We start from the raw sequence: 14,264 nt of genomic DNA, 5'->3' as shown, positions 1-14,264 counted from the left end.
AAACAATTAAGTTTAGTGGAGGGGCGTTCATTTTTAGATTAGACAATCTCTACAGTAGTTTAGGTAAAGGTACATCATTGAACATTTTTCTGCCTATAAACTGAATATTGCATGTAGGTATATTATTTTTATGAACAAAAAAGCATGAGCATAATATGAGATAAGAAGTAATACATAAACAATTTTTGATCATATTAATATGTACACACCTAGTACATATAATAGAGTCATTGTGTACACACATACTAAATTTTATGTAGAAAGGTTGATATATAACTTTTGAGTAAAAACAATTTGAATTTAACGCAATACATTATTTAACTAAATAAAAAAAAAAAAACTAAAACTAATGTGAAAAGATTATTTTATAGACAGTACAAAGTCTAAGATATAAATATTGTATAATTAGCCATATATTTTGTTAATACATTTACAATAACATGTCTCTTGAACAAACCTACAAAGTCAACTTCTTTAAAACTGAAGCAAAGGATTGCCAATAGAAACCTAAAATAAGTCATGAATACTATAGTAAAATTACAAATCTTCCTCACAGAGTATCACTTCTTTACAGATAAACTACATAAATAATAGTTGCATTTGCTATACATTACAATTAAATCTAAATACATATTTTTACATTAAAAAAGCAATTCACTAAAATGATAGGCCAATATATCAGATCAAAACTAAAAGTAATACAGTCAATGAATATGAAAATTTGTCAAAGTTTTTCATGCATTGAGTTAACTAATTCTTTAAACTTATAATAGTGGACTAGAGTTTACACATTATATAAATACACAGAGCAATATGGAAGGCGACTTAAACTTACATAAATACGTCTTTTATATTTTGGAATTGCTTCACAGCCAGATCAACAGGCAGATCAAAATTATATGGCGTTAGTCTATCGAGACTCTGTAAGGCATCTTGAAATCCTGTATTAACTACATAACTTGTTGAGGAGTAGTAGGAATCTACTAGAGACCTACATTTCAACATTATATTCAACCAAATAACAAGTTTGTGAGCGTTCAATGCAGAGCAAACAAATGCTTTAAAATGGGCATCATAGCTTCGTTTATATGGAGTGTGTGATGCTAGAATACCTCCAATAGCACTTAACAAACTCTGTTTATTGGTAATTGCTGTGCCTCCAACTATATCTAGATTAAAGCTTTGACTTAGTTTCCTTGCGGGCGTTGAGTTAAAACTATCACCATCATTCAAATCATAGTAACGTAATATAACTTCCCATATGTGAATAGAATGAGATGTTGATGATCTTCTGACTGGAAAACAGCCTATAATTGGTACTAGGGAGGTTGTTTCTTGTCCAACAAGGCCATGCTGTAGTAAGTCCCTCAAATTAATAGCCAAGTGACGTCTTACTGCTGTTGTTAATGGAGCATCATTAATAATTATACCTCCTTCTTCCGATTCACTGTCATAACTGTCAATAATAGACTGTGACAATCTTTCCCTTGACACCATATGAAGTACAGCATCTATTGACATTTCTAACTTTGCCCTCAAGTTCCCCCAATGTGTAACTAGTGTTGAAGATTTACTTTCATACCTTTTATTTGTGTTTGGCGAACAACCAAACTGAGATACAGTAAATATTTGAATCAAAGTTGAAGCTTTTCTCATCAAGTTTATAGTTTCAGCTTTAAGCTCATCATTTACTTTATTCTTACTGTAAGTCTTGTCAAAAGTATTTGGCTTACCCACTTTTTTTGGTTCGGACTTGCTAGACTGAGGTTTGCCATTAAATTCTTCATTTTTCATCAGCCTAATGAACTTTTGCATATCATCTATATGAGTTTGAAGTTTGCTGATAATTTCATCCTTTGAAAGCTGTCTATCAGCATACTGGCGAACTGCACAATCGATTTGATGTCGTAATTCATCTGTTGTGAGTGGTTGATGACAGCCTTCTTCTAAGCTTCGGTCGATTTCCTTACGCAGATGCTCTATGAGGGATCTATGTTTTGAATCGTCAAGTTTAGAAGTACTAGCAGCGAATCTTTCGAGCTCTTTCAGTTGATTTTTTAATCTGTCCACGAATCGTGCTTGCTTTGCTCGCTGACTGCGTATTTTCCTTTCTAACTCTACACATTCACTGCAAGCGCCATCGTCTGTACTTCCTTGGGGTGCCTCTCTCGAATCAACTCCGCGAGAAGTAAACTCTTCGAGCGCTTGTAACATAGCATCTTTCTCTTCTGGAGGAGCCTTAAGAATTTGTCTGAGTCTAAATTCAACCTGTGCGAGGTGCGAAGTCAACGAAAATACTGACGACGATAGGATTTCTTGTTCCTCTTCCAAAGCATGTATTCGGTCACCCGACGATTGTTCGGGAGATGCTTCATCACAAAGGTTTTCTTTAGGTGCTCCTAAAGGTTCACATCGAGGCTCCTGCCAAATAGGAATTTCACCATCTTCGTAATCGCACGCAGTAGAATCCATTTTTGAGGGCTTTATTCACTTAAGTTTATTTTACCACACGATACAAAACAATTTGTTTAGATAGCTCATTATTGTTTACTTCTATGATATGTAGATAGCAAGGCAAAATTAATTAAACTAATTAATTATTTACACTATGCGACCGAGAAAAGAAAATGTGAATGAAAATTATATCTATAGTAGGCTCTATGTGTGTGTAATACAGAAGTAGGCGATAGACGTCATACTTCAGTTTTCAATTTTCACAGTGACGTCATGACAGTTAATACGAACAAAATTCAAATATAGCTCTTAGGTCTGCGTGTTAGAGTTGAAAATAAAATAAAACTTTACGATAGGAACAGCGGTGAGCCTGCCGCATAGATGTATGGATTTTTGCTAAGGATTTTTGACATGACCATGCCCATGGTATTGATCGTATTAATAATATTTTCTTTAAAAAATAACAAATTGATCAATTGATCAATTTTGATAATCAACGAAATGTGAATAATATTTTGTCTTTAATAATTTTGAAATTGTATAGCGCCATCTTTGGGAGCATTATATAAATTACGTTTTGAATGATGCTCCCTAGATGGCATGAACTAAAATTATTATAACTATTTTATTTGATACAATACCTACTAGCACAGACTAATAATAATATACTACGTCTACTAGTTTACCACCCCCGGCTTCGCCCGCTTTTTTTTTAAACCTAATAAATTCTATACTAAAATACGTTTGAAACACTCAATTTATTAAAAGATACCTCGTCATAATCCGTTGCGTATTTTTAAAGATTTTTAAAGCATTTTCTAGTGTTTGATTTAACGCGAGATACATTTAAATTATAGACTTTTTAACGGATTTTAAACGCGATTTATTCATTATATTAGACTATCGCGTCGTGGAGTTGAGTCTCCCCGTGACCACGCTCGCTGTAGAGTTCAAAACGTCGGGAAAATAATATAATGAACTAGCGGTCCGCCCCGGCTTCGCCCGTGGTACATATTTATGTTTTCTCTACATAAGAACCATCCTGGTACTTCAAGGAATATAATAAAAAAAAGGAATTATCGAAATCGGTCCACCCGTTCTCGAGTTATGCGCTTACCAACACATTTTGCGATTCATTTTTATATTATAGACTAGCGGTCCGCCCCGGCTTCGCCCGTGGTACATGTTTACGTTTTCTCTACATAAGAACCATCCTCGTACTTCAAGGAATATAATAAAAAAAGAATTATCGAAATCGGTTCAGCCGTTCTCGAGTTATGCGCTTACCAACACATTTTGCGATTCATTTTTATATATGTATAAGATAAATCGCGTTTAAAATCCGTAAAAAGTCTTTAATTTCTAAGATTTAATCATACATAGGGACATAGAAAGCGACTTTGTTTTATACTATGTAGTGATGATGATAGTGATAATATTCTGCTAACAAATAAAATCAACTAAATTTATTTGAGAACAACTAAAACAAAACTAACTAAATTTATTTTTTAGTCATGACAATATGTCTGAAAAACAGTGCATAACAATGGACAGCAACCATAACAGCAACATAGTTGAGAGTTGAGACGCAGCGTTTTGCTTTCTTGTAACGGTGCATTTACACCAAAGGAACATAGAGCTAGAGCGAGAGCAAGAGCATTCTTTCGTGATCTTTTATTGAACAACGAAAAATTATATTCAGTGTTGTTCAGTATTAGAACATTGCATAAAGTTTTTTGAACGCAATACGAACAACGACAGAATGCTCGTTTACTCTAAGATAATTTGACATAGCGGGGCTAGAATGAGCATTCGCTCGTTTGTTGTACCTAAATGCATCGTAAGACATAATATAAAGTAAGTACTATAACCAACTGTAATGTAAGTACTGCATAATTCAATATAATTTGATAACAGATTATAAGAGAAACAATAAACGATTTTTTTATTATACTTAATATTATAGAGAAATCCAGTTTTCAGTAATTGGATTAAAAAGTAAAAATGTGTGCGTGTACTAGTGCAGTACACACGTAAGGAGTGAAACTTCTTTATGACCTTATTTTTCAAAAAATAACTTACTACTTATATGCAACTTTACAGAAATACGTCGAATCACGCGTGGTAGGGATAAGAAAAAGATGGCGCGTAACGGAAAAATGTCACGCGTAACGAAAAAATGTTACACTAAATTTTTTCCAACCCCGATAAAGAAGTTTCACTTCAATAATTATAAATAAACGAATAATTACAGAAGTGGAGCAATTACTGTTTCTGTAGGAGCATTTAAGGAGCAATTTTTTTTTCAGATATTAATAATTAAAAAAAAACTTACCGAGCTAACTCCTTTACCTACCGGTCTAAACGGAGCGTTAAATTTAAAACAATCAGTTAGCATACAAACCACTAACTACATCGGTGTTGAACAGCATCTTTTTTGGCACATATTAAATATTTTATTCAAGCGAAGTTATTTAGCCGAATCGAATCCGAATCTCAAATCACTAGGGAGAAAAAGCAGTCACATTAGGCTGTTACTGTAAGCGTAGGCCGTAGGTATGTACCTGAAGTTTGACCTCTACAGATCTTCGATAAAAGGGTCCTTCGCTTTTATTAGTTACCCAGATAATCCCACTTTCTGTTCCGTACGTTTTAGAAATCTTTTGTTGTTTAGGCGTCAGTAATTTTACGTAGCCATTCACGTGAATCTTTTATTTCATTTGAGATAATAGATAATTCAAGGGAACAAGGGGATTATACGCAATATGTTATTCTCTTTTAAACATTGGATATCATTCTTTGATGTATGTAAATATGTTTGAACATTTATAATGAAAAATATCAAAAGTCAAAGGTTAAACTGGTAGGAGAGAAAGCTATGAAGACGTAGTGGGTTTTCTTTAGTTAAGTAGGTAGAACCCTCAAGTGGGAATTGGAAATATAAGCACTTCTATTTTAGGAACACCATAATAATAAGTAATAGTAAAGAGAAATAATTAAATTTAATCATTGCACTTCTGTTTACCAAAACTTTAAAGTAGACAGTTTACTTACTAAGTTTTGCTCAACATTAGTACAAGTAGAAGTACTACAAAGTCACCAAAACTTAGTACCTAAGTGTAGGTTAAAAGTAGGACCGAAGACGTAATTCTAACTTAAGTTTGGAGTACCGTGGACAAATGTAACGTCTCTATTTTATATATATACTGTGGTTAATGGGTTGAATAAAAAGGGGTTACCTTAATCCTTACCTTTTTCCTATGGGACACTTAGATAGCTCTCAAGTACAATAACTTCAATAGTTACTACCACAGAATACTAAATAGTTACTACGTAACTGATTTTCCCCTTCATACACACAAAACTACACACTAACCTTCTGAGTTTCAATTTTATTTAACATACTGGCCTACAATTCCATTTTCCACCAGTGTTAAAAATAACAGAAAAACTATAAACTTTATCTGCATATAAATTACCTACTCGCTTATCAAAGTTCTTATTTTCATTTCTTTCATAAAAAGCAGCTCTTAAGTATTAATTATCTAGATATCTGGCACAAATATTAAGACCATACATTCTGAAAGCTCTTGAACGCTAATAATAGCGTCCTTAATTAGTTTTATATCCAACAAAGGTGAGAAAATTATAATCTTAAAGTTAATTAACTGAAACACAGAGTTAAAAGGAGTTTTTCTAGCACCACCAATTGACTAATTAATGGAATACTCCATCCATCAACGTAATTTAATTAACGGCGGAATCTTTGTAAATGATCAGGGTCGGGTAAGGTTTTCCTAGTTGTGTCTATCTTTCTTATTTATTTAGTAGGAAAGTTATACTATACCAGTAAAAAGTGAGCTTATTTTCAAAGGCAATACTCCTTAAGATGCAGGTAGGTATAAAATAGTAAACCTCAAAAGCGAAACAGAAATATTTTCACACAGATTCGAGATAGAGACTAAAGAAAGCTTTTGATGAACTTCTATTATTTCGAAAAACAAAAACGTTTTTCGCCTCGCCGTCGAAATTACTGTTTTATGTTTTTAAGCAAAACTGAAATTTTAACATTTTTGTGGCAAGTTATATCTATTAAATAAGATTGGGAATACATTTAAAATATATAACACGTAATACTCAGTAATCATTATAATCCCTACCTAAATCGATAAAATAATATGTATTATAATTCCTACAACATAATAGTATGAGATATAATATTGCTAAATAGCTTTTCATTTCTCTTTCAAGATATAAATTTACTTTGTGTTATGAAGCTTAAAGTAAGCACAAGATAATCTCTACACATATACATATATTACTAGCGGTCCGCCCCGGCTTCTCCCGTGGTACATATTTCGCGATAAAAGGTAGCCTATGTTCTTTCTCAGGGTCTAAAGATTGTCTGTGCCAAATTTTATCAAAATCGGTCCAGTAGTTTATGCATGAAAACCATACATACATACATACGTGCATACAAACCCTTCCTCTTTATAATATTATTAGTACTTATAGATTTTAAACATTTAATATTTGATCATACAGATATTTAATACAATAAATTTAACACCAATCTTTAATGGAGGCATTAAAATTCCCCGGTGCGTCTGACCCAAATTGTATTGAAGTATGGCTCGATTTCTACAATAATAAACGTTCTTTATAAGGCATAAGTAATTTTGGAAGCGTATTTAAATAAAGAAAACGAGAACAAGAAGAAACTTGAAGGGTCGCTTTTATTATGATATTTAAATTGAAATAAAATAACTTTTTATATGCGACTTATTTTAACGTTCATTGTTATCTTTACAATACATAGGATATTTTTTCATACATGTTTTGTGTGCAAATGGGCGATGATAATCACTTTCCATCCGTCGTGTCGTGTCTGCTCGATTGCCTCCTGTTTAAATATTTTCATCAAAAGAAAAATATTGCCTAAAAATACAACACATATTTTGAGAATATAAGAATATATTTTATACTATGGAAGTGAGAGTATATGCAACGGACAACGTGCAAAGTAAAGTTACATATTATGTATATGTATATTGTATATATAGATTCGAACTCTTTCTTACGCTTTTTACTAATATTTCATAGTCTTACATGTTTACAATTAATTAAAATACAAAGACACATTATCTTCTTATACTGTAGGCTGTATCGTATAGGTAATTACTTCATGAAAACATCGTACATCCAGTAAATCTTATACTATTTCTGCACTGCACTGCAGCGCCGTTGAAATCATATGTCTTTTTTTCATAGCTGAGCCTTCAGTTTAATTTTGAGCTGACTCTTTTAGACCTGATTTTAGTACACACGTAAAGCATATTAAATGACACAAATTCCAATTCCACATTGATGCTATTGGCTCCGGAAATCGTCATAATAAATCCCTTAACGAGGACTGACATCGATTTTCCAAATCTGATATCGCCTTGTGAATTTCGGGGCCATTACTTCGATCCCTCAGGCTTCATATGGAGGAATGTAAAGTGAGCTGTCTTTAAGGTATCGTTTTTTATATATGTGGGTAAGTCAGGTTGATCTTGGTAGTGTTTGTATTAACTAATACAATGTGTTTGTGAATTATGAATATTATGATTCATAGGATATGAATGCTTGGTCTGAGTTTAGAGAGTTGAATGTCTGGTGTAAGATATACAATCGTGTATCTTTTTCCTACTTATTTTTATCTGAAAGTACTTTAATAATTAATTTTATTGTTATCATCTAAGGATGTAGGTAACCCTTGAGAAATATTTGTAAGTAGTAACAAGATCAATGACGGATGAATAAAAATTTTACTTTTGAACTGATTGCATGTATCCAATATCCATAAATCGAAGTCTAATAAAAAAACTCAGGGCTTAATACTCTATTAGAATCCTGAAGCATAAATGCACAAAATAATGAGCTTTTGAAGAACCTAAAAACGAATGTTATATCGATTTCACATTAGACCTCATTCACACGAGAGCTTTTTTAACGTCCGTTAAAAAAGCGTCCAAATAGAACAAATGCATTCCCAAGTATATGTTCACACGTCAGCGCTTTTAAAGCGCGACGCTTTTTTATCGCGCAGTGTTCTATTTTCAACGCTCGGCGTTGGGCGTTAAATAAAATAGACCATAGGAAACTTCTTACTATTATTCAGACGAGCGCTAAAAAAGCGCCGGCGCTGCGTTCAGTATGCCGCACGCTCGCTCAGCGGTAGCACGTGTTTGTTGTGCTTATAATCATCAGAAAATCGATACGATGTCGTGGATTGTTGATCCCGAACTATTAATTATAGATGTGGAGTCTCGTCCGTTCCTGTATTCAAAATCGTTATAGACATTTGAAAATAATTAAAAAAATTCCGGGGTATTGCCTTAACTCTTCGTACAGTGTCACAAACTGCCCTTTTAAGTATCTCTGTTCATTCAGAGGATGTACCCAGAATGCCTTTTGTTTTCTTTTTCGTCTTTTAATAACACAAATCGCTAGTGCCATTAATTTAGCAGAAACCATTTCCACGTCTTACTGAAGCCAGAGACGAGACATGAGTGATTTTAAAGCGTTAGTATGAACAACCACAGAGAGAACGTTTAAAAAGCGCCAACGCCGGGTTTTAACGCAACGCTTTTTTAACTCTCGTGTGAATGAGGTCTTAGCTCGATTTTCTATGATCATCGTTCCTGCATTTTTGTACGAAATTATTATAAAAGCGAAGTTTCCAAGAAACTGGTCTCAATCCTAAAAGGGATATAAAATAGTGTAGTTAATAATGTGATTTATATCAATAAAAGTCCAGCTAACTTTTGATATCAAACGTGTTGTATGAATTTTGATGAAATCGTTATCTAGTCATCAGCTTAATATTTGGACCGTGGCGATGGTCAAGGGTGGATTACTTTAAATAAAACGATTTTGAGTAAACCGATAAAATATATTTGAAACTGTATATATTTCAGAAAATCTTCCATTGTCTTAAGCGCGTCACACACGGTGAAGATACTATAATATTTTATCTTAAGATACTGTTCTATTTTATATTACAGTATCTTAACGCATCCGGTATCAGCATTCGGACCATCATTTTTCTTTTTGTCATTGCGTACTAAGACCCCTGTAGAACCGCCATCCTGTTACAAATGACGCGAAATTTTGTGGGTTTAGTTGACGCGAAGTTTAAGCGAAAAGTTAATCTGACTTCTAATATCTCACTGGCAACCACACTGGTAAAACTATTAACTAGTATTTAATGTAATAAGAGAAAAAATACTCATGTATTTTAGATAAGTACTCGGTTCCCTTAGCTTCACTTTATACTACAGTAAATTCAATCGCCGAGACTAGAATTCAAGTCAGTCTAGACATAATATTTTACGAAAGAACGGATAATGTAATTAAATTAATTATCTAAATCTGGGGTTTTGATAATTATTACTCATGTAATCCATACTAATATTATAAAATAATGCGAAAGTAACTCTGTCTGTATGTCTGTTACTCAATCACGCCCTAACTACTGAACCAATTTGCATGAAATTTGGTAAAGAGATATTTTGATACCCGAGAAAAGACATAGTCTACTTTGTTTTTGGAAATAGGATAGGTTTTATCCCGGAAATCCCACGGGAACGGGAACTGCGCGGGCGAAGCTGCGGGTGTAAAGCTAGTATCTTATAATTTCGTAAGTCTCTTAAATCATATTATACTTCATAAGCTATTTTGTGTTCGTAGGTCCTCTTTTATGTATATTTTCGGAATATTTTAAAAAACAACATTCAAATTTTTTATAAATATTAAACAAAATTGCTCTATCTTGCAATGCAAAAAACAGTTTTTATAATCATTCGTGGGTCCTATATAACAATCCCTATACTATATGAGGAAAATTAATAAAATTAATTCATTCCTATTTCTGAATTACCTTGCCAATAGTGCTATAATTTTTGTATATTAATATTTAAGATAAACGAAAGTTCTTTTAAAAGAAGCTTAGTTTTCTGTAAAAGGTAAGATCAATCAATTTACGTGTTATTTATTATATTATGGAAATATTTGAGGTTTGGGTTCCATCTCTTGGGGTTAAATCTCTTTCTAATACATACAATTTAGTTCTTGTATATAGGTAAGATAATACAGTATTAGTAATATTTTGCAGAAGTATCTTCGTTGAATTCGTTCTTTATTATTTTGTCCTTTATTGAAGTCGATTGAAAAATATAGAGCAAGTAACGAAATCGCATCGCATTCGAACTGCGAACATTATCATAATGCCATTGTCTGCGTTAAAACATCTTATCGTTAAAGTTGTACTAAAATTGATGGAGCAGTTCATAACATAAAACTGATAGATAGGCAGTTCGCTGAAAGCTTTCGAAGTTACTTTCTATGAAATATGACAACGCAATAGAGATACAAAAATGTTCCGATAAATTCCGAATAATTGCCATTCTACATAATGCTTTATTGCTCTGTCGCAATCGAAATGAAAATTTCGGCATCGCTCCACGAACGATCGTAAATTGTTAACTTGTATTGCGTTTGTTTTAGAAAACGAACGTGGACGTCCAAAATCACCTGAAAACATTTACAATTTCATCACGTAACAATTATCAACCGTTAATGCGTTCTTGAAACGCGATGTTTTAAAGTCTTATTCTGGTAATGTTTACACAGACCGGTCTGCGGTCTACAACTTGTAAACATTTATCTCGAACAAAGAAGATTTACATGCTCCAAGCGGGATTGAAACGTTTCGACTGAGAGCAGACGTGTTCAGAATAAGGGCACTTAAATATGAAGATATTTTCATATTATGCTGTTCTTGAAAGAGAAATTTGTTGCAATTGTTACTATGAAATATTTAGTAGCTATTTTATTGTAATGAAATATTATACAATGTATGCTGCATACCTATGTGTTATATTTAATTGGTGTCCGTTTACTAAATAATTTGAAAACATAATAGGTAGATATAATACATAAATTGTATTAATTATTCGTGATTGCAGCACAATAGTTGCTTTAAATTACCTATTATAATTATTTAGGTACCTGTTACATTAATTGTGCAGTTACATTAAAAGGACAAAATTAAAAACATACAAATTAGTAAATATCTACTAATTTAATTTTAAATGTTTTTCACATAAAAATATTCCATATTAAGTCATAGCTTTTATTTCATTTTATCATTTAATATTGGAGCTAAACAGTAAACAGTTCATTATTCACGATACCACATATTATGTAAATCAGTTAAATAAATAATGTGTTTTTACATTGTTACCCAGTATCCACACAAAATATATGAAGTAAATATCATCGCTGTCGTTTTCAATTCCCCACATATTTGCATAGGCAATACAAATAATAGATATTTACTAGCTATAACTACTTGACCTATAACCCGAATTGTTCTAAGAATACACTTACATATTTTCTTTCAATCAGTTGGTAAGAAAAGTGTTTTTCTTTGTAATTCAAGTATATTCTTCTGTTTCATCTAGTATTTCTATAAGGGTAAATATAAAGAAGCACCTGGCATTTATGAATATAAGTTGGTGTTGAATAAATGGGGTAAACAAATACATTATGTATGTAGTTAATATCTTAATATATATATAAATCTCGTGTCACAATGTTTGTCCTCAATGGACTCCTAAACCACTTAACCGATTATAATAAAATTCGCACACCATGTGCAGTTCGATCCAACTTGAGAGATAGGATAGTTTAAACATGTAGGTACCACGGGCGAAGCCGGGGCGGACCGCTAGTTTTATATAAATATTTATTTTCATTCAATTATTTCTAAGTACTCTTTATACTTGTCTTTTATAAACTAGTCTCAAAACCAGACAGACCTTTCTGACAAATCATAATTATAACAAAAACAAAAATTAAATGTAATATTTTAGTACGAGGCTGTATTGTGTCTTAATGGAGGCTCTAACCTTCTAATTGCTAAACTTAACAAGGTTATAAGATGAAAGCAGATTTTCGATCCGTTTTGATATTAAATTCCTTTAAGGATAGTATAATTATTATATACAATATTATGCAACTAGATAATATTCAACTGTTTTCTGAATCATCTGAATAGAATTTTACTCCTACATTGATTAACACAGTCAATAAAAGCCACACGTCGTAAAAAATTGTAACTCTACGTAGACTTCAATTCTACAGAAGTGATAATTATTATGATTGAATATACAAAGAAGTCGCATAAATTATTACTTACAAAATAGTCGCATAAATAATTATTCAAGTTATTGTTCATAGCATGACCTAACTTTAAGCTTGCGCCTAAAGCGCTACGGATACCTTATGCTACGCTTTCCGTAGCATTTGTTTTTTACAACCACTTTCCTTAGGGTGCACTCACACACATCAGTCACCGTCACGGCACGTCACCGGACAGGATTAAAAAAAAATATGTATCAATAGTTCTAGTATGACTCTGTTCCCACACGACAGTCGCCGGCACGAAATCTATCAGTGACGTCACCGGTCAGGCACGTCAAATAATCTTTCCATACATGTATCATACTTTTATCCCCACTCACCCGGTGCCGTCACGTCTCAGTTCAGTCAGCGTCGTGCTACCGTCAATAATTGCTACATGTTCTCTAGCGTGACACACGTCTAATCACTGACTAACCTGATGTATGTGTTCAATGATTCAGTCAAACCGGCGACGTGACTGACGGACAACATGACGGTGACTGGTGTTTGTGGATACGTACACAAACCGTCACCCGCGATCAGTCATCGGTGACTTGACGGTGACTGATGTGTGTGAGTGCACCTTTAGGCTGCTTGAAATCTTAAAATCTATAAAACATATGCTATAACAGCTATATGCCCTAACCCTATAATGCTTACATCAAGGTACCTAAAGCTAAGAATGTTGTCTAAAAGGAAGTCACAACGAAGATTACACTCAAAATGCATACATTGCACTGAAGGCACAGATGCAAGTGACTAATGACCAGGTACAACCCTTAAGGCTACCATATGACATGCTGTCTCTCGAAATCCTTAAGTATACACATTACACAGATAATGTTAAGGTGCTTAACTAGCTGTTTTAGTACTAAGGGTGCACTCACACACATCAGTCACCGTCAAGTCACCGATGACTGATCGGTGACGGTTTGTGTACGTATCCACAAACACCAGTCACCGTCATGTTGTCCGTCAGTCACGTCGCCGGTTTGACTGAATCATTGAACACATACATCAGGTTAGTCAGTGATTAGACGTGTGTCACGCTAGAGAACATGTAGCAATTATTGACGGTAGCACGACGCTGACTGAACTGAGACGTGACGGCACCGGGTGAGTGGGGATAAAAGTATGATACATGTATGGAAAGATTATTTGACGTGCCTGACCGGTGACGTCACTGATAGATTTCGTGCCGGCGACTGTCGTGTGGGAACAGAGTCATACTAGAACTATTGATACATATTTTTTTTTAATCCTGTCCGGTGACGTGCCGTGACGGTGACTGATGTGTGTGAGTGCACCCTAATTAGGTTAGGTAAGTCTTTGGTTTTGGCTGGGTTATATTTTGAATTATACTGTTACTTGGAATGGTTATCTTACTCATTTTAATACTAAGAATGATTATATCCTAAAAAATATGTACTTCAATTCAATATTTATAAACAGGTATTACGTTTGTGTATGAGGTTGTAGGGCATAATCGCTGAATCTACTGAACGAAACTTGAATTTTTTTTACCAAGAATAATAAAATAATAAATAATATATAGCACTGGCAAATAACATGTTATTTGC

General features: G+C 33.3%; 1 protein-coding gene and 1 long non-coding RNA gene across 2 annotated transcripts in view; both read right to left on the bottom strand.

Moving 5' to 3' along the window:
- LOC149906882 (uncharacterized) overlaps window positions 1-14,264 on the bottom strand; it is a 291,557-nt gene that overhangs the window by 251,176 nt on the left and 26,117 nt on the right. The window lies entirely within an intron of this gene.
- On the bottom strand, window positions 352-2,663 carry LOC149906884 (RUN domain-containing protein 1-like). The gene has a single exon (XM_090103927.1). The coding sequence runs from the start codon at window positions 2,470-2,472 to the stop codon at window positions 832-834; it is 1,641 nt and encodes a 546-aa protein (XP_089960053.1). The 5' UTR covers window positions 2,473-2,663; the 3' UTR covers window positions 352-831.

Source organism: Colias eurytheme, chromosome 7 (genome assembly GCF_061535395.1).
Source record: "Colias eurytheme isolate Ceu_HAF_F1 chromosome 7, ilColEury1 Martin Lab GWU primary, whole genome shotgun sequence".
NCBI lineage: Eukaryota > Metazoa > Arthropoda > Insecta > Lepidoptera > Pieridae > Colias > Colias eurytheme.
The sequence above is the reverse complement of the archived record's forward strand: the minus strand, read 5'-3'. Positions and strand labels throughout refer to the sequence as shown.

What these genes read in the sequence shown, in the direction of transcription:
- LOC149906884 (XM_090103927.1), bottom strand. Translation starts at nt 2,472, where the DNA reads ATGGATTCTACTGCGTGCGATTACGAAGATGGTGAAATTCCTATTTGG.